Source organism: Oxyura jamaicensis, chromosome 17, assembly GCF_011077185.1.
Source record: "Oxyura jamaicensis isolate SHBP4307 breed ruddy duck chromosome 17, BPBGC_Ojam_1.0, whole genome shotgun sequence".
Lineage (NCBI taxonomy): Eukaryota > Metazoa > Chordata > Aves > Anseriformes > Anatidae > Oxyura > Oxyura jamaicensis.
The window spans coordinates 4,376,322-4,400,809 of record NC_048909.1 but is presented as its reverse complement, the minus strand read 5'-3'; the positions used below and the strand labels follow the sequence as shown (position 1 = coordinate 4,400,809).

The following is a 24,488-nucleotide window of genomic DNA, read 5'->3' as shown; positions in this document are numbered from 1 at the left end:
TGGTGGCAGCCACTGCTCTGCGCTTGGCTGCAAATCAGGTCAGAGAAGGGGGCTGCTTGCTGCCACCAGGCACGGTGCTCCTGGAGCAGGAGGGGAGAGGAGAGGGAAGCCCTTGAGCCTTCACAACCCTCTGATCCCCTCAGGTCTGGCCTTCCTGAGGGACCTCATCAAGGCCAAGGTGTTTCTCCAAAAACAAAAGTGAAGGCAAAGCGGGGTCCCCTGGGGCACTGCTCTTGCCTGACGTGAACGTGCCCCATCAGGGAAATGGGCCTGAACTCCTGAAAGGCACCAAGACCCATCCTGCCCTTTCTGCATGCTCTCATCCTCTGAATTATTGTCTTATTTTCATTCCACTCCACTGAGCTGTCAGCCACGGATCCTGTAATTCAGTGCCGCAGAAACACAAACAGATGGGTAATTGACCTGCGCGCCTTCATTGCACTGGAGTTCAGTGCTGCTGTTCAAGCCGTAAACTCCTCTCTCTGCCTCTCCAAAATCCCCGGGCCGTTTACGAGGGAGGCGAATGGGCCAGGCTTGCCGTGGCGGGTTGGCTTGTCGTGGTCGTTGTCTGTGCCTCGTGCACCGCAGACGCTGACCGAGGCTGACAAGCAGAGCGTCCCCACTGAAAGGAAACAGCTGCGTGTCCCCAAGGGCCCACGGCCGTCTGTAGGGGGCCCAGAGACTGGAGGAGGAGAGGATGGGAAAACGTGTACATTATGCACAGGGCAAACAGGGAAACGGTTATGTCCTCGGTTACCTGAGCAGGCATCCGCCCACACTTGTGCCTGCACAGATGGATGGATACACAAACACTCGCTATGGAGAAAGAGACCTGGGGATTGATCTCTCAGCTAATGTAAACCTTCAGAGTACCACTGAAATCGTTGGCACTAAATCCATTTGCACTTTTATAGGATTTGGCAAGTAGCCCTCCTAGCAGGGAGCGAGCTGGAAAGACTCAGGTACCCAGCTTCTGTATTTATGCTGTGGGAGCTGAGCACTTAACTCTGCAAGGGTCTTTTAGAAATCCCTCCCCATATTATTCTCCTTTCTTCCGTTTTCCTTTCTTTTCTTTTTCAGTGCATAGTTTTCTTGTTTCTGTGGTACCAAACCTATTTAGTCTCTCCTAAAACAGCTCAGAACAGTGTGCTGCTCATCATTTCTGAGCTAACACTTGGATGTATGAAAAAAAAAACAACAAACCAACACCTGGCAGTAAGGGAGGCTTTGCACGCAGATGCTTTGTACTGTACTGGGATCAGGATTGGGAAGAAGCAGTGAAACTAGTTATCTGATCCCAGCTAATCACTGCTTGCACCTGAGGCATACATTTTCTACCCCACTTTCCTTACCCATGACAGCTCTGAGAGAAGTCTCCCAACAGCTTTTAATTCCTTAGCATCACTTTCCCAAGCTGTTAATGAAACAGGTTCTGAACAGAAGAACAGATGCCTGAAATGACCTTTTACTTTTTCTTTCTACATCTCTGCCTCTCGTTTCTCTGCCAGGTCTCCAGATCATCTTCCCCCAGTACCTACAGGAGAAGTTTGTCCAGTCTGCCTTGAGTTACATCATGTGCAATGGAGAGGGGGAGTACATCTGCCGGAACAGCCAGTGCGGCTGCCAGTGTGCGGAGGAATTCCCGCAGTGCAACTGCCCCATCACCGACATCCAGATCATGGAGTACACACTAGCGAACATGGCCAAGTCCTGGACAGAAGCCTATAAAGATCTGGAGAATTCAGGTAACCAAGCAAAACACACTTTCCAATTGATTTCTTTCAAACAAAACTTGTCAGTCTATACCAGTTGAGAATCCTTTCCTTCCCTTGTATAATGTTACAGTTTGGATAAAAAAAGGGTGATATTGAGCCCAAAAGTATGATCTTGTTCTTGAGGGATTGTTATACACATACACGTACAGATAAAATCCCATACGCCATGCATATGCATAAGGAGATATTTTCCTTTTTTTTTTTTTTTTTTTTTTTTTGATTAAAAATCTGATTTTTCAGACCAAACCAGCTCAGAATCTCTCTTTAATAGTCCTACAGAGAAACTTCCACAATATGAATGATGCAGAAATTGCTTTTCAGATTTGCATGAATGATTTATTCTGCTTTGGTGAAAGGCAATTCACAGAGAGAGCACAGGCCAGATGACACCTCATCTGAGATAGTGAGAAGGGAAAATGACTTCTCTCTCCTACAGTGCCGATGGCTGTTGGTGTGAACATTTCTCTTCCTCCTCTGCTTTCTCCCACTGTAACACTGGGGGTGTCAGTGGAGTTTGTTCCACTTTGATGCTGGTAACACTCATTGTAGGTGTGCTACTTTGCCCACGCAGCAAACTCTGAAGGGTCTGAGACAAGAAAGAGTCAGCATCGGTGCAGCCATATCATTTCCTTTATAGTAGTCATTGGTCTGCCTGCCTAGAAGACACAGTGGCACTGAGCAAAACTTCATCAAGGACTAATCCCCACATTGACTCCCTCCTCTGGCATTAGCCAGTTAATTTCCAACACCTATTCTTAAATATTTATTGCCATAACTGTCCCAGTCTTAGTGTTAGGAAAGATGTCTGTGAGGAAGGGACCATCTCATTCCAAGCTACTGAGCAATGCTTCTTCAGAAGTCTTCCCAGCAGCAATTTCTTTCTTCACGTTGAAGGTCACCTTAAGCTCTATAATTGGTAGAACTAAGACAGCACGGTCAGAGCAGTAACCAATGGCCCAAGGCTGATGAGCATCGTGACGAGAGCTGCACATCACAAACTGTGGGGAGTCACGGAGCTGGGACAGTTCCAGAAACAGCCCACTAGCTGAAGAAGTCAGTGGTTTTCTGGGAAGTTTTATACATTTACGGGCAGGGTGGGAACACCAGGCCAAACCAGAAACTGAGCATCTGCTAGTGCAGCGCTGCACAAACCAGAATTACCGGCAGCACCTGTCAGCACGGCTCTGCCACTGGTCACTTGTTGCTGGCTCTGGTGTGGGAATTTCACACAAGCTGCTCAAGAGCCACATGTTGGCCACCACTCATCAAACCCCTTTACATTTCCAGGGGATGTAACCCAGACACTTTGAAGGTGAGAGCCCTATGGAGGGAGAAAAATTATGGTCCCACAGTGATTGTTTTATTGTTACACTGGGCACTTGTTGCACTTGATCCAAGCAAAGTCCGCGGTAGATAATTATATTCGGTCCCCCTTGCCTTGAGATTTCAACAGGAGAGGGTGTTTTTCATTTGCTGTGTTGAAGTGACACATTGCAGTGCATTTCTCTGCTGCGCTGTGGCCATATTCCACCCAGGGCTGGAGGCTTTTCAGGGCTAGATGGAGTGATTATCTTTATGTTTAAAGCTGCTGCATCTCATTCATCACTTTGTTGCATCATGTGCAAACTTATCCTTTGAGATGAAAGTTGCTATCACAAAAGACTGTAGTATTAGTGTTTTTCTTCTTTGTTTTAATAAAATTTCCCAATAACTGGAGGATTTTCTTCATAATGAACAACAGAAGAAAAATCTCTAGTGACATCTGAAGGCTTTTCCAGTAAAGAGGGATGAAAGGCACATGAGTGCTCTGAAAGCAAATATCATTTGTGCAGGAAGTGGCTGATAGCCTAAAAGATCTATATTCTGTTTCTGATCTGTGTGGGGTTCCTACGTCAATTTGAAAAAATCTTGCAGGGGCCAATAAAGGGTTGGCGTTATTTGGGATAGCATCTTCAAAGTCAAGGAGGCTGCAGTGAACTGATGCTGCTTTAAATCAGCTCTGGAGCTTCTCCCAGCCCTGTGCTTCATTGCTCATGTATAAATTGAGAACAGTAACACCGCCTTTTTCTGTCTTGGCATTTTAGTATGGCTGGCCAAAAAAAATCTACATCAGAACCATGACTCTGGATTTTTAAACAGCTTTTTGATTAAAAGTCATTTGTCTGGGGCTTTTTCTTGTTTGTATTTGCAGTACTATTTTTGTCTGATGAAAACGTCATTTTTTAACTGAAAAGCACTGAAAAAAAAGCAAGTTCCATCTCCAAAACAGATGTTTTGCCATGATACCACCACTCTTCTCCGGAGGCAGGACCTCTGCCCCGCACCACCTGCGATGATGAGTCATTGCCCTGGGACCGCCTGGAGTGACTCAGCAAAAAGAAGGGCCGTGGTGCCTTCTGGGAGACGTAGTCCTAGCCATCGGCCACATTTTCTGTGCAGAGAAAATAAAATAACAACGAATGCAAATGGCCTTATTAGTTAATTGGAAATGCTATGGGTTAAGAATGAACTATTCCCAGAAAAGTACAAGGCTTAGCACAATGCGGTCTTGGTTAGGGCCTCCAGGGATAGTTATAATATAAATAAAATATGAAGAAATACTTTTTTGGAAAGCCTTTTCTTTCCTTTTTTTTTTTTTTTTTTTTTTTTTTTTCCCCCCCCCCCCCCCCCTTCCCTTCTTTAAAAACAACTCCATTCAGCTGTTATTTTGCCAGATTTCTTTGCTCATTTGTTTTTCCCCCAGCGTTGCACTGCAGTATCAAAATGTGCACACTGCACTGAAATTTCTCCCTTACCCGTCTCTATGAAAAATGTAGCACATTCATCATCAGAGGGAAAAAAAAGCTTGGTCTTTTGCACAAACAGGCTTTTGAGGAAATTGATTTATAAGGGGCGGGAAGCAAATGCAAGGCTTTTACTGCTGAAAGGTACCAGGAGTAATCAGCATGGTCAACAGAAGCAATTATACATGATGATAGTTTCAGAGGACCACTGCACAGGAGAGAATCATTTTTGGGGAGGAGAAGGGCACTGAAAGCAGCATTACTGATAGAGTGAAAACCTGAGATGATTAAAAAAAAAACATCTCCCAGTTATCTTTGGGGAAGAAAGGAGACAAGCAGATGTCCTGTGGATCTTGATAGTGCAATGATGATAATTATTTTTATTAGGTGCTCAGTTTCCCTGTGTGATGAGTAAGATATGAACATCCATTTACCATCTATATAATGATCCTACCAACTAATGCATAGATATTCTTTGTTAAACAGTTAAGCATGAACTGCAGATCGTTGAATAATAAGAAATCTGTTATGCAAATATATATAGTCATATGAATTCAGGTATATGAGGTTTGTACGATAGGTTCTAAATTATCTGCTTTGATTTCCTCCAATAATTCTATGGATTATTTCTTCTTTTTAGAAGAAGAATGCCTTTTCAAGCTTTCTTTTTTGCCTTTTTTATTTTTTCTATTTTCTTCTGAAAATGAGATGAAGGGAAAACAAATTTAAATGAGGAAAGGAAGAAAAATAATATTGATAGTTTACAGGAAAAGCAAGCTGCCTTTCTCTTTGAATACATTGTGGGTTTGGGGGGGGGGCTCTGGTCCAGCTTCCAGCTAGAAGCAGGATCATCACCAGCACTAGGTCAGGCCAGCTGTGGTTTTGTCTAGCAGTCTAAAATGATGGATTCTTCAACATCTCTGGGCAGCCTGTCCCAGTGCTGCATTACCTCCAAGTGGAGAAGTTTTCCAGCAAATAACCTGAACTTCTCAAGCTGCAGCCCATGTCTGTTATTCCTTGTTATATCATCTGTCTGTAATAAGAAAACTCTTTCACATTTGTAACTACCTTCTGAGCAGTTGTAGGCTGTAATTAGATTGCCCCTTGGCTTCTCCTTCACCATATTAAACAAGTGCAGATCCCTCCACCTGACCTCATGGGACTTGTTCCCCAGACCCCTGACCATCTCTGTAGCCCTCAGCTCTGCCTTTCCCAGTTTCTCAACAGACCTCTTTAATTGGGTGTCCCTAAAGCTAGGCAGAGAAATGCAGGTGCAGCCTCAATAGTGCCAAGAAATAGGGAATATTAACATCCTTCGATCTGGATTTAGCCTAGGATATATTTTTCTGTATTGGCAGGGAGAACATAGCATTGACCCACCTTCAGCACAGTGCCCCCCATAACCCCGAGGCCCTTCCAGCTCTGCTGGCTGCTTCCAAGCCTGTGCTGCTGCGTGGGGTTGTTCTGCCCTGGTGCAGAGCTCCCTGCTTTTCTTTATTGCACTTTATGAGGTTTGTGTTGGCCCACTCCTCGAGTTTCTCAAGGTCCCAGTGTGTCAAACACAGTTTTCTGGTATCGAAAATTGTGTTAGTTTCTATTGAGAAAGTTGGAACCATCTGTCTGTTCTACATGAGGATGTCCCAGCCCAGTAATCAGAGCCTAAGCAAACTATTCTTCTCAGTTAGAAAGAAAGGGATGGTCATAAACAGAAACAGTTTCAGATTTTCTGTTCTGTGATGGGAAGAAAAACCCAAACCCTACATAAAGGCTTTATTGTTATTATTATTATGTTCAAGCAAAATCAAACAGAAATAAAGTGATCACAAAACAACATTTAACAACATTTTTTGGATCCATTAGATTTTTTCCCTTGGCTAAAATTGTCACTTTTTTTTCTGACTAGCCCCGCAAACTATTTTATTTTGTTTTCATTGTTACATAAAGCAACTCATTTAACTTCAAATGAAAAATCAGAAGGCTCTTTTTAAAAAATGACAAAGTGGGACATTTTCACACAATCCAAACCCTTCCTGTGGGGTTTTTCTTAAGCTTTCTTCTCCTCTTTTTTATTAATGACACAGCCAAAGTGATTTGACTTCAACAACAAATGGCATTTTAGAAGCAGCTGAAAAACAATTTAAATGAGAACTCTTTAGCTGACAATGATTACAGCTCCCTGCTTTTTGTTCGTAACCCCTAGACTATAATCCCATGCTCCAGGGAGCTTGCTCTCTTTTATTCTCCACCCTGTACACATTAACCGTTTTGTTTCACCCTGATGCTCCCGGGGTTTCATCTCCCTGCAGTAACAGCCATGGAGGCAGTGGGCTTCCTGGGGCAGAACGACAGAGCAGGGAGCTGACGGACATCAGATTCCTCCAGCAGAGCACCTCAAACCTCACACCTCACCACTGCTTCTTCATTCTGCTAATGCAAATCCTTGTAACTTCATCACGGTTCAGATCCCTCTGTAGTTCTCCACGCTCTTGTGTCTTCCAGATGAGTTTAAATCCTTCATGAAAAGGCTACCTAGCAACCACTTCCTGACCATTGGGAGCATCCACCAGCACTGGGGGAACGACTGGGACCTGCAGAACCGCTACAAGCTGCTGCAGAGCTCCCTGGAAGCCCAGCGCCAGAAGATCCAGCGCACTGCCCGCAAACTCTTTGGCCTCAGTGTCCGGTGTCGGCACAACCCTAACCACCAGCTGCCTCGAGAAAGGTAAATCTCCTCCTTTGGGATGGGTGCGGTGTGGTGGGCTGAGCCTGGGCATGGACATAAACCCTAGAGCTGAAGGGATTTGATACAGGGTGTGCTATAAGGGATTTGATATAAGGTGGAGGGGTGGAAAATGCTAAACTCTGGGAGTGGGTTGAAATTTCAGGAGGGGTAAGTAACCTTTATCACATCTCTAAGCATATCCACATCCTTTCTGTGTGGTCTTATCTACTCAGTTGACAGGCACTTGTTCTGTAGTGTTCTACTAGAATATGATTATATGAGTCTATGATTCTATGATAAAATGACATCAAACAGCCAACCAGACCTTTTTTAAAAGGCCAATCTCATTTTTAGGCTGTCTGGCATCACATACCACAGACAAATTTTAAGCCTCTATTTGTTGTTTAAGTGGACATATGGAGCACAAGATGCTTCAACTCATTTTTGGGTTGTGCTCCTCAGTGAATATAGCCAGAGTGAAGGAGAAACCTTAGGTTCCCTTGGAACAAATCACATAGCTTCTACAAAATGCAGAGTGAACCTGCAAACCTGTATTGACCAGAAGCCTAGCGATGTTATTGCACATGGAGGGAGCAGATTTTCCATTACAGCTTCAGCAGCTATTGATATCCAATAGTCACCTCCTGCTGGCTCCTCTCAGCCCTGCACTATGGTTGAGTTTATGTTTGCTTCCGAACATTTTTCCAGACCTGCATCTCTGTGGATTTTAATAAACATTGCTTTTTTTATTTTTTTTTTTCTTTTTCTTTGTCTTTTTTTTCCTACATTTTCTGGATTGAGGTAACACTTAAAATCTTGGGAAAAAAAAAAAAAAAGTGCCTTTTCTTCCGCGCTTCTCTGGAAAAGGTCATGCCAGCTTAGTATTTTAGAAGAAATCTTTTTTAGCTCCTTTATTACATAAATGTTCACTCTTAAGAGAAAATTAGCTGATTGTTGTGTCCTATTATCATCCTGCCCACTGGCTGCTAAGCATGCTGAGTCTTCATTTCACCACTGTGCAGCTCAGGAAACTCTTCCAAAGCTTAAGGTCTCTCTAATTACCAAGAATTCTCATGTCTCTGGACAAAGGCTCGATGGTGTTACTAGGGATAAGGAGAAATATCTATTAAGGTTAAGAGATTATGAAAAAAAGTCTTTGGAGAACTTCCTAAAATTGGCCCATTCCTGCCAGTTGGTGAAGTTTCTTCAAACAAGCACATGGGTGGAGGAATCACAAGCATAACCAGGCGTTATTTTCAGCTGTGCCACAACAGCAGCAATGTGAAGCAGCAGCAAGCAGAGATCCAGTGAAGCATTTGGATAAATGTGTCTTTAGCATTTCTCTTCTATTTTAAAAAGTCAGCCAGGCAGAAAGGGAGCCTCCAAACTAATACTATAAAATCTGGAGAAAGGAGGACAAAATGGATGATGGCAGCTGGGTTTTTAACTGACTGATGTGCTTGATTTGTTTAAGTCAATACCACGAGGCATAGTATAATTTCTTTTCTTATTTGTCATTTTGCATTTGTAGCTAGTCAGGGGAGGGGCTCAGCAGACAGATAGGTAGTGGAAGAGGTATGCATTTCATCCTTCTTTTCACTGGGCTTGGAAATACTCTAATTTTCTAATTGTTACCGTACAGAACGACAGACACTTATCAAGCATGCCAGTGGCTTTGAAAGGATGGAAAGCTTCTATTAAGAGCAAGCCTCTCTCTCTAATACACATAATAGTAAGCCTACATTATATATTCAAAAGCACCGTAAAAAAAAAAAAAAATATATATATATATATATAAAAAAATAGGGCTGCTGTTGATCGCCCTCAGGGAAAGGAAGAGGTGGTGTTTCCAAAAGAAAAAGAGAGTAGGGATTTTTGCAATTAGGATGATTTTCCATGACCTTTTGTAACAGCTAAAAAGGAAATACAAATATATATGTATTTACTCTGCACTGCTTTTGCTTAAAAGCACCTCTTTGCAGGAAAGTTTGCTGGTTTAAAAAAGAAACCACTCCTCAGTTGTTAAAGCTTCAGTGTTGAATGAGCACCTATAGTTGTATTTTAAAATTCGGGATATAAAATATAAATAGCACCCAAAGGAGGGGGACTGATACATGTTCTGGGCTCCAGCCATATTGTCATTAGTTAACAATACATCTCCCAGCTGCTGAGAATGAAAATAGCACTGCTCCACACAAAAAGCCCAAAGGTATCTCCACAGGAGCTAGTGCTGGCTGGAAAAGGAAAGGTGAGTTTGCAAAGGAAAGCCCATTAAATTCCTACCTTTGTTCTTGCAATTAAAAAAGAAAAAGAAAACTATTCTGCTGGATGGTGTTTTTTTGTTGTTGTTGGGTTTTGCTTTTATTATTATTATTATTATTGTTATTGTGGTAGTGGCATTTTGATTGTTTGTTTTTGTTGTTTGTTTGCTTTGTTTGTTTCATTTGGCTTTTTTTTTTTTTGTTGGTTTGTTGATTGGTTTGGTTTTCTAATCAGCTCAGACCCCTCTACAGAAAAGCTGCATCTTTGTCTCGTAAGACACCTATCAACCTCTTTCCCTCGTCCGACCTGATTAATACTGAAGAATGACAAGTTAGAAAGAAATAAAATTATTCATCACCTTCTGTGTAACCTGACTTCTACTTCTGATCAGAAAGGCCCAAACTGGCCTGCAAAACACTTTTTTTTTTTTTTTTTTTTTTGGGTCACAAGAAATAGGTTTTAAACGGTGAAAGAGCTCTGCAAGATTATGTGGCTCCCAGTTCCCAGCATTGAGTGACTCCAGTGAGTAACAGCAGGAAACCATTGCAATATAACACTCCCTCACAGCTCTGCCTGGATATCATTTTTTTTTTTCATTTTAGTTAGGAATATCAGATATTAAAGTTGAATGTGAAATTGCTTACCGGTGACCTCTAAAGACATAGTTTTCCTTTTTTAATTGCACATGCTCTATTACTTTATACTTTGAACTAGCAGAGGAAGCAAACATTAAGCAAAATATCTCTTGCAATGATATTAAGGAGGAGAAAGAGAAACTAATGACTCCTTAATGAAAGAGAAAATAATAAAAATAAAGAGCAATGGCTATTCTGCTACTGGCATTCAGCTTTTAAACGGGCTCTTTTCAGCTTCCTTCTGCCCTGACTTCTTTTGGTTATATTCACATGAGCCTGAGCCACCATGGGCATGTGTTTTAAGAAGTTTCCTCCTGTCAGCCAAAGGTCTGTGACTGGTCCTGCGTATATTCTTATCCTGTCCCAGTTGCAAGATAAAACAGGGCAATTCATACTGCTCTTCCTCTTAGTCTATCACACTTCCCATTTTCATGTTTGTAGCCAATACCCAGCTCTGCCCTGGATCCTGCATTTTCATTTAATTACATCCTTTATTGCTGCCATCAGCAGATGGTGGGTAGTTCTTTTTTTCGTTTTTGTCCTACTTGTGTCTTTGCTGAATGATAAGACATGCACACACACACAAAACACTTCCTTCTCCAGATCTTCTTCCATCCTTCCTCCACTAAGTTGATCTAAGGAACAGAAAAATGACTAGTTTCAATTGCCAGATATCTGCTGAGAATCCTTTCTTGTTTTGCTCTACCAGCAACTAATATAAGACAAGGATTCTTTCCTTTCCTGAGACAGAACACACCACCTGGACTAAGATGTGCTCATCTTACTCCATTTTTTATAGTGTCCCGTGCTGTACAGCCTGGCAGTCCTTGTCCCGTGAACTCAATGGCATTATCAGCATACAAAACCTGTGCCAGAAAGCTTCAAAGTAGCACTGTCGAAATATGTTGGGAATCGTAAGCATGAGCAGTGGTGTACGGAAATCAGGAGAGTTGCATTCACTTGCACAGAGCTGGAATTGCGATGTGTTCAGTTTGTCACCAAGCCCAACCATGGGAAGAGGCAGGGACCTTGTGCTTGCCTTCAGCAGTTCCCACCACCACAGAAAGCCCAGGCAGCTAGCATGCATACACTGGGGACCTGCTTTGGTTTTAGTTCATCCTCCACTTGCACATCATCCCTCAGTTTCGTGCGTAGATTAGTGGTTAGAAGCAAAGAGAGAAGCTTTCATGTGCACAGGCGAACCAAGGTGGGCTCACAGGAGAGAGCTCAGAGAGAACAAAGCCTTGAGTTTAGCAAGACGTGCAGATCCCAGAACAGTTAGCTGGCTTTCCAAACAAGAGCTGCAAGGCTTAGATAGGATATTTTTATTTTATCTTATATTTTATTTTATATTTTTTATTGCAGAAACAGTGGCCAAAAATTCACCTATGAGCAGAAAGCAAACTCAGTCCCCAGGAGATGGTTTTGAGAGTGCTCGTTGCTGTCAGCAGCACATTTTATAGTCACACCGTGCTGTCGCCTGCCCCTCCCTTCAAAGCAGAGCTGTCCTAGAAGCCAAGAGCATCCCCTGCCCATTGCTGGGGACCTGGCAGGGCTGTCACCACCTCCCACTACAGCAGACACTTCTAGACGTGCCTTGCTCAGAGCCCCCTGCCTCTCTTTTCTTTTCCACTGCTGGGAGAGTTCCTGTTAGTTGTGGCATATAGGAAAGTGACCCTGACAGCCCTGTACTGCAGGAGGAACATGAAAATTGCCCCTTCCCACACCCAAGACGTCAGTGTTTTTGTGATAAATCCACTTATTTTTTTTTCTCTTATTATGCTTTTCCCAGTTTTCTTTCTGCTTTTTTATTTCTTGCCATTTCTGTCTTTCCCTTATTGCTGTTGTTCCAGTTTTCACCTTTTTTCATTCCTAAGCCTCCTGCCTACTGCATTTTTCACTCATTTTTCCTTTTACCTGCACATTTTTCCCTCTTTCTTCCCCTACCCTTTTTTTTTGCTTCTGCTCCTTGATTATTTTTTTTCCTTCCAGTGCTTTCCTCTGTTTTATACTTTCATCCCTCCACTCCCTCCCTCCCCCTAATCATCTTGCTGTTCCTTGCTGCTGTATCATTTAATGCCTTCTTTGATACAGCCTACAGCTTAATGATTATTCGGAGGTCAGGCGATGCAGGTGCCATGAATTTCACTAATCCAGCTCTGAGAGCCTCTGTCCATAATCACTCCTCCCGTTCGACAGGGACTGAATCCTAATTTGTCATTAGCCAGTCCTCTCACTGCGGCGCTACCAAGAACTTTTTGCCCAGAGGAGACAATGAAGTATTCATTAGCTGGGGGGGGAGGCAGAGGGGAGGGAGCGGGCGGTTGAACGAGGGGTTCTGCTGGAGGCTGCGGAGAAAGGAGTCGCTGTGCTGAGATCCCCCGGGGAGGGGGGGTGGGAGAGGGGGCAGCAAGGCAACCTTGCAAGGCGGTTGTACAAAAAGCGAGCGTGGGTTATGGTGTCGTTCCTTTGGAGCCATTCCAGGGCCACGGGACGTAGAGGTGAGGGTGCTGGTAGAGCAATTATGGGAGTGGTGGGGCCTAGGAATGAGCAAGTGTGGCTGCTTGTTAAGGGGAGAGGCTGTAAGAGGAGGTTAATTAACAGCAGGTTTTTTAAAGGAGAAGCTGTTTGAGCAGCTTTGTCACTGTGCATCCTGACTTCCATGCTCTTTGCTGCTGGTTTTGGGCTCTGCATCATGAGCAGAGGTTACTACAGGCTTTGCCTCATCCCATTAGTCTGTTTTGGGAAGTGGGGGAAATTGCCTGGGGTATGGAGAGGGGTAGTTGCCTACTGCCAGCCTAGGAGGTATGCTGACCTGCAACACCTGAACACCCCTCAGCCTCTGACACAGCTTGATCAGCTCCCGCCCCCCGGCTGAACTTTCTCACTACCTCGCTGATGAGAGCCTTGGCAGGAGGCTGAGTGATCAGTCCTAATTTAGGGCTATTTCTTAGAGGACTTCTCCATGGAAGGAGTGAGCAGCAGATGTAAGACTGAGCCTGGCATGGCTCCCAAATGCCACAGCAGGGCATCAGTGTTCTGGGAGCTCCACCTCAGAAATATCCCTGAAGTTTATGTGGACTTAGAAAGATGTCAACCCCATGGGCTCTGGGAGGCTCTATAGTGCTAATCCTTTCTTCTTCCCACCTGCAGGACAATACAGGAATGGCTTACCCGGGTCCAATCCCTCCTGTACTGCAATGAGAATGGGTTCTGGGGGACCTTTCTGGAAAGCCAACGGAGCTGCGTTTGTCACGGTGGCACCAGCCTGTGCCAGCGCCCCATCCCCTGCATCATCGGGGGCAACAACAGCTGTGCCATGTGCAGCCTTGCCAACATCTCTCTGTGTGGCTCATGCAACAAGGGCTATAAGCTTTACCGGGGTCGCTGCGAGCCTCAGAACGTAGACTCGGAGCGGAGTGAGCAGTTCATCAGCTTTGAGACGGACTTGGACTTCCAGGACCTGGAGCTGAAGTACCTGCTGCAGAAAATGGACTCTCGCCTGTACGTGCACACCACCTTCATCAGCAACGAGATCCGCCTGGACACCTTCTTTGACCCCAGGTGGCGCAAGCGCATGTCCCTCACCCTGAAGAGCAACAAGAACCGGATGGACTTCATCCACATGGTGATTGGGATCTCCATGCGAATCTGCCAGATGCGCAACAGCAGTCTGGACCCTATGTTCTTTGTCTACGTCAACCCGTTCAGCGGGAGTCACTCCGAGGGCTGGAACATGCCCTTTGGGGAGTACGGCTACCCACGCTGGGAGAAAATCCGCCTCCAAAACAGCCAGTGCTACAACTGGACCCTGCTACTGGGCAACCGGTGGAAAACCTTTTTCGAGACCGTCCACATCTACCTACGCAGCCGGACTCGGCTGCCCTCCCTGCTGCGTAACGAGACTGGCCAAGGGCCCGTGGACCTTTCCGACCCCACCAAGCGCCAGTTCTACATCAAGATCTCGGATGTGCAGGTGTACGGCTACAGCCTGCGCTTTAACGCCGACCTCCTGCGCAGTGCTGTGCAGCAGGTCAACCAGTCGTACACGCAAGGTGGGCAGTTCTACTCGTCCTCCTCTGTCATGCTCTTGCTGCTGGATATTCGGGACCGAATCAATAGACTGGCGCCTCCCGTGGCCCCAGGGAAGCCCCAGCTGGATCTGTTCTCTTGTATGCTCAAGCACCGCCTGAAGCTCACCAACAGCGAGATCATCCGCGTGAACCACGCTCTAGACCTGTACAACACCGAGATCCTCAAACAGTCGGACCAGATGACAGCCAAACTCTGCTAACCCGGACTTTTCAGTGGACATGTTGGTGACTGATCCTTTTGCTGTAAAAAAATAAAAGAGGAAAAAAAAAAAAGAGAAAAAAGTAAAAAAGAAAGAAAGAAAAGCGGGGGGGAAGTAAAGAAGGGGGAAGAACAAAATTTGTAAAATGTAATTAATATACAAAAGAGAAAAAAAGAGGAAATTCTTCATTTGTTGAAAACTAAACCCGTTCTAGCAGCTGTATAAAACTGTCAGGCATGTTTGTTATTTCTATAATCCGTCATAAAAGGGTAACACCTTACTCTCTCTTGACCTTGGGGGTGTTGCTTGCTAGTCCTCAGAGGCAGCGGAGTAAATAAAGGGAGGAGCAGAGAGAGGGGCAAATTTCTGTAATGAACTGTAAAGATTTCTGCTATGCAGGTGCCACGACAAAGAGACAAAAAAAAAAATCAAAGTAAAGAAACAAAAGAAGAGTTATATGTAAATGTAAAAGAACTGCCATTATTCCTAGTGGGAGTAAATGGTTAAAGATAAAAGATATTTCTTCTGTTGAGATTTATGCCAGCTTTATGTTGAGTTATTCACCCAGCCTGTGCTGAGCTTTGATGGAGGACAGAAGGTGATGGCAGTCCTTTGAGAGTAAAACAAGTGCCTCATCGGTGAGAAGATGCATGAGGTGGAGGGTGGATGCAGATCTGAGGTGTCTTCGCTTTGGCATTTCCACCTCAGAAGACTTTTCACCGGAGGCAGTGTCAGCTCTTGACAAAGAGAGGGGCAGGGCAGGGCTCTGCGGTGCCTTTGGCTCCAGCCCACGCCTGGCACCAGGCTGCTGCTGCCTTCAGTCCGGCCAGTGCACATCCCCTGTAAACCTTCCCGAGTCGTTCCTCTTCATGGTGTCTCTACAGAGTCCCTCAAACTGAGAAAGTTAAAATTATGTTGTATTTCAGAAAATCTAGAGTTAAAGGCAAACCTGAGTTTGGCTTTTAACCCATGTCCTGGGATTTCTAACACCAGGAAACCTTCATCACCACTAAAACCAAATCACAATGTAAGAAAACACATTGCCAAGGAAACCTGGAGATGCTGAAGAGTACACCAGTTATTTTAGCTCTTTGGGGATAGAAAAATCCTTTTAATTCTCCTTTGTTTCTGTGGCTATGAAGAATATACTTGTTTCGATACAGATTATTTATCCACAAAACCAAGCAAACAAACAGAAAGCAGATGAGAAAAATTTATTTCAATTTCTCCAAAACTCACAAAAAGAGGGTGGGACACAATAACCAAATTTATTCTGAATTTGCAAGGACAAAGCCAAATTAAAAAAGGTTATCAAAAAAGAAAAAGAAAGAAAGAAAGAAAGAAAGAAAGAAAGAAAAAGAAAGAAAGAAAGAAAGAAAGAAAGAAAGAAAGAAAGAAAGAAAGAAAGAAAGAAAGAAAGAAAGAAAGAAAGAAAGAAAAAGAAAGAAAGAAAGAAAGAAAAGAAATACCTAAAAGATGGGTAAAATTTAACAGTGTGTGTGTGTGCTTGTGTGTTTGAATTTTATTTTTTGTTTAATGCAGGATGTAGTGTATGAATATAAGATAAACTGAACTAGTGATGAAGCCCAAGCACGGGGGAGGAGAGTAGTGGGGTGTTTCTCTTAATTTCACTGTTTGTTAGTTGAAACTTCTTTGTGAAAACTGCCAGTGAGAGACCAGAAGTTCTGCCCTTTTAGAAGAGAGCAACAGGTCTCTCATCCTACCCACTTCTAGAGCTAGAGGAGTGTCCTGTGGAGAAGCAGGGCTGAGCAGGAGGAACAGTCTTGATCCAAAACCCAAGATTCAGATCTGGCTCAAGACTTAACATGTTGGATCAATTAAGTTCAAAATAGTCTTGTATGTGTTTTGACCTTCTTTGTAGATTCTTAGAATAACATCAGTTCTTCTGGAAAGAGCTAAACGCATTGTGGTGTTATTCATGTGACTCCAGGGACTTAGACAATTAAGTCTGGCTTCAGGTTTTGTTTAATTTGAGAGGTTTTGGTTGATGCAAATCAAACCTGAGAATTAGTTAGATAGCTTGAGGAAAATAAACATTCACTGAACTCTCCTGCTGAACTAATAATTGAGAGCATAAGAGAAACTATCTGCCTAGTTAGTGAGAAAACAAAAAGGAGTCCTCGTCACAAAGCACACATCAGTCCTTGTCTGTCCCCCCAGAGGAGGGGATTTGTACAAGTCTGAAGAAGATCTGGGTAAATTAAACAGATATTTCTAGGGATATTCATCCATTTCAGTTGGTAGTAATTTTGACTTTGTCTTTTTCCCTAACTTACACCGAGATCTCTTTCTATCTTTACTGGTCAGTCCCTGCAAGAGGTTGCAAGGTTGCCTACTTCTTCGTTTGTTCATTTGTTGTTTTTTCTTCATGTCATTGCTTGATTGGGTCTTTGTCTGCATAGTAGAGGTTCGTGCTTATAGACCCACCATTCAAACAAGTTACTTTATAGTTGTGACATCTCTGTGTCAGCTTTCCAATAAGAGAAAATTTACTGGCAATGGTATGCATGGAAGCTAGTTTTAAGCATATAGTTGAGAGTATTCATGGGAAATGAATGTCAGATTTGTAATTATGAGTGAAAATAATGTTCCTGACAGTTTCATCCATCCAAGAATGGAATAGAAATATACTGTTTAATTTACATGTATGACCCAAAGAGCTGACACTGAAAAGAACTATAGTTATTGCTCTAAAAATACTGAATACTGCTTATGAGCAACCTATAGCCTGAGATGCAGTCTGCATTTGATGACGGGATCTGTTCGTGGCTGGAAATAGTGAATGTGCTAACAAAGTGAAATGAATTCGATAAATTACTTTCCTACAAGATAAGCATCCAACTCTAGTGAGTAGCATCCAGAGAAGTTGCCATTAAATCTCAGATCTTGTGGGTAACTAACAACACATTAGCTAAATCTTGTCCTGTGTTTGTGGGACTATTAGAGATCAAAACGATTACTCTCATGTATTCTTAATGATGCCTTGGGATGGTCAGCCCGCAGCTATACTGGGCTTCAGCAAGGAGTGCAGCACAGGGGACTTTACACAAGACATTGGGAGCCAGCAGAACATTAAACCACCACTGTCCAGTCCAGACCAAAGCAGTGGCAGAGAGCAGAGGGGTGAGAGATGCATTGTCCTGATGTCACGACATGCCACTAGGGTACGATGGCGCATCACAACAGTGATGTGTTGCTTCCTTGCAGCAATGTTGTTGCAGTGTGGCTGAATGACATTTTGGGGATGGAATGAAGACAAAATGTCATGGATTAATTCTCTTGTCCTTCAGGGTAGAGAAATGTGTAGCTATCTGGCAGTCTAGACAGCTTTTGGGGCTCAAAATTTATGTCATAGAGAAAAAGGAAAAATAAAACCAAACAACCTAATCAACTGTGTCTTGGACCACACAACACTCTGCTTTTGAGGCTGGAAAAGAGATGTCAGGGTCCAGACACAGAGTGAGAAAATCACTCTGCGAGAAAATTACACAGTCAGAAAATTTTCTTGCCCTATCTTTCACATGTGAAATGTGAAAAGGGCACCCGGTCTCTGCTCAGTCCCACAATCACTTCTCCTGGTTTCTTACCAGTGACAGCCAGGTCCAGAACGTGGTCACATGGGTTTGTTTTAGGTTATTTGTTCTGCTGGAGGTAGAAGAAGACCTCAATTTTTGGCTCTCATAAGACAAAGTAGCTCAGGTCACCCTAGAGAGACCACACCAGTGCTGCAGTGGTGTTAATGGGTTTCTGAGGGAATTATGTCCAAGTCCTCTACTTGGCCAGAAAAAAGGTTTTACAAGACAATGCAAGAATGGAGTGTAATTAATAGGGGAGAATTAGCTGGAGCCCAGAGAGCAACTTCACACATAAAACTAGAATCATTAAGTTGCATGATCAGTAGGTAATGCTACATAGTTCAATGTTAAAAGGGATCTTCAGACTTTGAGGTATGAGCAGCCATTGTCTGACTGTACGAGAATGAACCTCAGCTCCCTTCACCTGGGCAGGAGGGAGTTGGGGAGCGATCTCTAAGAGTGTCCAGCCCAGCTAACATGGAGATGGTCCTACTGAGTCATGACAGATGCTCGTCCCTTGCTGCAGTTAAGTTAGGGAGACTCTATGAAAGCTGAAGCTTCTGAGTAAATCAGAGAAAGAGAGAAAAGCCAGATGCAGGTGTCCCAACAGGTAAGCAAGGCAAAGACCAGCAGGTAGAGCAGACTCCCTGCTCCCTGCCTCCAAATGCGGAAGACTTCTGGGATCGGTTGCTTCAAGCCACGTGAGAGGATGCGCTAGGAGCTTGTTAAGAAATGTGCTTTTCTACACTTAGTTAGAGCTACCAGCCAATGTGGCAGAAAGCAAAGGACGTCAGCAAGTCTTATTAATATGCTGATGCTCCAGCTTCACAAGTGTGCAGAATGCCCATTTGGATCAGGGCTAAGAGCACAGCATGGCGTCGCCATGGAAACGCTGGGAGGCCATTAATTAGCTATCACATGAAATGATCGGGAGGAATCTGGACCATGGCAGCCTTGCCCTCGGAGGAGGAGGCCAAGGGCGCAGCCCCGGTGACCCCGCGGCCTCCCCTCTGCAGCTCCAGCCACTGCCAGGTCCCGGAGCAGCAACTTCGTGCGAGAGGTGGGTGGGCACGAATGGGTGAGGGGGCACAAGGGAAGTAAACAAAGGATGGGTGTTGTTCCCCCTCTAATTTTCCCCTTTGCACAAAGCCTGTTGTGTAAAAGAATGTGAGATCTGCTGCTTTTGGGGCCTACAGGGCTCAGGCCTATGACTTTGATGAAGTCGAGACTGGCCACAACACCCTGGGGAACTCAGTCAGTGGTGTTGGTGTCTGCCTGTGTGAGCTGCCCCTGTCAATGCTGGTGCTCCCTGGGGCCGTCCTGTTCCCCTGGGCCATCTCAGGCCATACTAAGCCAGGATCTCCTTTCCCCAAAAGGAAGCATCACCAAGAAAGGGAGGTTTGTTGGCCACCTGCCCAGCTTTCCTCCCGAGCCAGCATCCACCTCCAGCCCAGGCTCCGTGCGTATGTTCCTGTGACAGCTGTGATGGACTTCAGCTACCGTGCACAGGATGTTCTTTTTAGCCCACTTGCTAAAACACCACTCAGGGACATTTGGCAGATGGCATCTCCTGCACCATGGGGTAGCAGGATCCCCAGCCTGGCTGCTCAGCTCCCAGTGCTGGAGGAGAAGTGCTGAGCGGCAACCCAAACAGTGGGCTCCTGTCACCGGCTAAAGTGCTTTGCTTGATCAGTCTACTCCAGTATGTGCTGAAAGGAAAAAAACAAATGGCACAAGGATTAGGTGTTGCAGTTTCTTGTCTGAGAGCAGAGTCAGAGGAGGGTGGGGATAGTGTTACGGGAGATGCACAAGGGAGACAGATGAGACACAGAATTATTAGGTCAGGAGGGAGACATTTCCACCTTCCTTCTAACCTGGAGAGTTTGCAATGGCACATGAGACCTGCTGGACCCAGTCAGATTACGGTCCTTGTCCAAGATCCCCTTTCAAAATCATGTATCAACTAACAGCCCCTCACATTTTCTCTGCAACTTCTCCCGGAGAAATCTTTCTTTCCATAGTCTAAGACTGCCTTATCTTAATGTCATCAGGATTATTATTCTTCTGTAAATTAAATAAATATGAAAAACAATGAGGACTATAAGCTCTCTAAAGACAAACAAACAAACAAAACACCTTGCTGGAAATTTGAGCCCCTCTTCTTGAATTTTCAGCTTGTGGCTTTTCCTGATGGAAGATGCTTGGTACAAGTCCATTGGTCAAGCAAAGATTACTTTATTTTTCTGTAACAAGAAAGGAAAAAAAATTGAGCGTAATCTGTGCTCCTTGTCTATGCAAAACAAATCTCACGTACAGGACTGCCAGTATTAATCCAGATCACCAGAAAGAGGGGAGCAGTGGTCTTCCCCAGTCTGCCCAGTCTGCAGCCTCTCATGCTTCTGTGGCTGCACTAACAGCCACAACACCAGGCACTGCATGAAAGGGTCTCATGATCTGGGTATCTTTCCAGTCTGGGCTGGATGAAGTTTAGCAGGACACACAAGGTGGAATCTATCTAGCTGAACATCCTAGTGGTGCCTAGTGCCATTAAAGACATCTCCCTGGGGCTGGCAGGGGTGAGGTTGGCCCTGTAACAATGCAGCCCCTGCTGGCACAGCAGCTGGGATAGGCTCAGGCACCTCACACACCATGGGATGCCCTCTTTTAGGCAACTAAATCCTTCCTGTGGTATCTGGGAAATGGAAATGGGCAAGCAGCTGGCCTCTTACCTCTTCTTCAGCATTTTCAGACACTCTAGTACTCAACAGCCTCCTCCTTACACCTCTTAATTGGTACAGCAGAAAGTGCCTGGGAATGTGCAACGTGACTAAGGCAGGCAGCAGAGGGTTGTCCTAGTGACACCACCGCAGCGGAGCCGAGACTCAAGAGCTGCTGTGCAGGAATGGCCCCAGCCACACCGTTTTGTGCCCTCATTATTCGTGTTTAGCTGCAGAGCCATGCAATCTCTGGGTGGTTCCTGTTGGCCTCCAGTGCTTGCTTTTCTCCGAATGCAGACGGGAAATAAATTTGACCTTGTGGAGAGACCTAGAAAAAACAGGCCATGGGTCCCTCCCCAGGAGAACTACGAAAGGTATTGCTAGAAAAAATAATCACTGCAGTAGAGCCTGCGGAGGAAAAAGATCTGGTTAGGTGACCCTGAAGAGATAGAGGTAGGCACAAAAGAAATTGGATTACTGACCTCACTGCTCAGGGAGGACTCCTTCTACTCCCCAAACCCATCCTGTCTCTCACCCTTCCCTCTTATCAGCTTTGGCTCAGTAATGAACAAAACCAGTCCATTAGCTGTGATATGTAACATACATCATGTAAGTATAGCTTAAAATAATACTTTAATGACACACACAAAAAATAAAATAATTAAAAATGAATTAAACAAAGAAGCAAAATGAAATGGGAAAAATCACAAAGACTTGTTCTGCCTGTTAGGGTTTTCTTTGCCCGTGATGCATTGCTGTGAGGTACTTTGGGCTTTAAGAGCACAACATCCACTTGACAATGGCCAACTGAGTTACTTTAACTGGAATTTTAAAGGAGGTCTAAAAAAAATAAGCAATTTAAATTCAAGATGTTCTGATCGAAACAGGTGGGGTACGTGCTACTTTTCAAGTATCTGAGCTACCCCTGTTTTTTAATACCTCCATTTCTCATTCAGCTTGTCTAGAACATAGGTTTGCCTGAACAGGAAAACGGAGGTCATTTGTGAGGATTTGGCAAAGTGCTCACAGATTTGCAACAGGGTGTGCCACTTGGAGCCGAAGGTCAAGAGTTCTCAAAGATGCTGCTAGGAGAAGAGGAAAGAGCCCCTGGATTCTGGTGCTGCTCAATTCAAGGGAGGAAGACTTCTATGATATCTTGAAGACAGAAACACAACATACATATATAATTTCTAGATACATGCATGTATTTAGTTACTTGTTAATATATATTAAGCTATACATTAATTTATCAATTAATCCGTATCTTGAGGTCTTGGTTACAGTCCATGTCTCAGTGTGTTCGGTGCTGGGCATGCACACAGCACTAGACTGTGATCTATATAGAAATGACCAGCCTAGGGCTACCCCTATTTTATAGGTGTGAAAGGGAAGCCCGAGACAGACAGAGACTGCTGACCTGCTATTGTAAAATCTGTACGGAACTGGGACCTGTGTCTGTCTGCAGTCTCAGTCATAAGCTTGACCACTGTATCAGCAGGAGGAGAGACAACAGGGTAGGAGCTGTTATTCCAGGTATGTGTTTATTTTTCCTGACAGTTCTGGTGTCTGAGTGTCCCACTCTCACATGCATTGCCAGTGACCTTGAGAAAGATGCACGGTGATGTACTACCATGATGCAGATCTTGTTTCAGTCTTGTGACATCCCAAATGCTCAGGTCAGGCCTGAAAGAATTGCCTTTGCCTGAGTTTGGTGGAAAGAGAAGCCAATAATAGAAATATTCTAGAGGTGAAATCATCCTTCTTTCAGCCTGTTTTCTGGGCAGCTTCTCGACAGCATGCTGCATCTCTCTCTGAGTTGGGTTGTGGTGTAATTTAGGCCTGAATCTTGTTCTACAGTGTGATGACAGGATTATGTTATACAAATGTCATGCATCTAACTACTGAGATATGTTTTTTAAACTTCCCTAAGACACTTAGACTCAGGGTTCTGTGAAGATTCATTCCAGGATGAGAAAGCAAAACCTGGGTTGGAATTAGGCTGGGCTGGAATTAGGCACTAATTCTGACGTTCTGTGCTTTCATATGCTACTCAATTAAGGGAGTTCACTCCTGACTAACTCCTGGATACTCGGGAACTATCTCCATGCTTTCAGTCTCTCCTGATATAAAAATCTAATCATGTTCAACTCTGGTGAAGACTAATGCAAAAGGCTCAGCCTAAGCAAGCAGCTTGCTCAGAAAATGCAGATAAGAAACCCTCGTGGTTTGCTTTGCAAGTCAATAGACTTGGGCTTAGAAGGATTAGTGAGGGGCTCAGTCCTGCAAGGTGCTGAGCACTGTGGATTGCAATACTGCGTGCATGTGTGTTGGCAAATGCATGAAAGTCAAAGGGATTGTTCAAAACCATATGGGTTAAGATCATGATCATATATTTTTCTGGCTCAAATTCAGAGCTCTCAATAACTGGTAGAATGTGCTGAGCTCTGGGGGAATCCCAGATCTCATGGATGTAAAGGCCCAGGAGCTATGAGATCAAAAAGCAAGCTGCTAGCCTGAATTACTTCTTTAATTTCAGTGCTTGGGTTGGGTTCAGTGAGCCTAGACAGCAGTCATGGAGCATGCACAGTGCCTTTTAGACTGAGATGAACACTTACATTGCACCCTGGAGCAGCCAGTGAAGTGCACAGCGTGTGTCCAAATGAACACAAATTGCATCACTGCTTAATGAGAATTAATATCTCTGATGTGGCACTGGGGGACCTCAGTCGTGTACCAAGACACCAGAGTGGCTGGCATTTTACTGAGACATAACAAAGAGGAGACCTGGTTTCGAGAAACTTCTCAGGAGGGCCACTAATTAAGAAGCAAATGCATGTGACACCATCTGAAGTTCCCAACCATCCTTCAAGGGTCAGTCCCACAAAGGCGGACCAGTCCGTCATTGGTTTTTAAGGGTATCTGTTTGCTGCCCTCTCTTCCCTGGAAATGTCAAACAGAAGTGATTGCTTCTGCATTCTTCCCATTTGCCTTTTTACTTCTCTGATACTCCTAATGGGGTGAGCAGTGTTTCTTTCAGGCCAGTATAACTTATACGTTTATTATAGGCTCCAGTTAATGAAAATAAAGACAAGAGAATTTAGAAAAAAAATCAATAAAAAAAAGCCAACTGGATGACATGGGCATGACATACTCATGCTCCAAAAAGTGCTCATTTCAGACAAGAAGGAAGGCAGAAGAAGACATTGAAAGAGTTGGCTGTGGTCACAGTCAGTGGCAGAGGCAAAGAAGAAAAGAACTGGTCTCCTGTGGCACTGCTTTGCTCATATCCACCACCCCATGTAAGCCCTCTTCAAAGTCTTACCTACAGAAGACTCAGCTGGGATGTTCAGGGTTTGTTGCCAGGGTGAAGGGAGCTAAGGAGCCAAAATCATGTGTCTACCGTGTGGTTACTTCAGTCACCAGCTGTAAAATAGCTCAGATTGCTCTGAAATACCAGGTACTGGCCAGAGGCAAAGTATTAAACTCCAGGGCAACCAGTTGTTCTGATGGACCTGGCATATCCTACCTTTGTGCGCTCTCCTGTAAAACAGGAATGCCATTTCCCCCATCATTATGCATCACACATCAATCTGGCTGCTCATTAACAGCTTTGGCCTGAATCTGTCACTTTACAACAAACTCCTGTAGGATTCCAGGTTTACTGCCATATAACTGCTTTATTATACATGGAAGGCTGCAATAAG

The 24,488-nt window shown here is 44.3% G+C and overlaps 1 protein-coding gene across 1 annotated transcript in view; it reads left to right on the top strand.

The window, feature by feature from the left end:
* BRINP1 (BMP/retinoic acid inducible neural specific 1) overlaps positions 1-15,009 on the top strand; it is an 86,533-nt gene extending 71,524 nt beyond the window's left edge. Inside the window, exons 6-8 of the mRNA XM_035341936.1 lie at positions 1,509-1,745; positions 7,058-7,280; positions 13,331-15,009. Of these exons, the coding sequence (XP_035197827.1) occupies positions 1,509-1,745; positions 7,058-7,280; positions 13,331-14,471 (1,601 nt within the window). The 3' untranslated portion in view covers positions 14,472-15,009. The remainder of the gene's footprint in view (positions 1-1,508; positions 1,746-7,057; positions 7,281-13,330) is intronic.
* Positions 15,010-24,488: the final 9,479 nt, after the last annotated feature.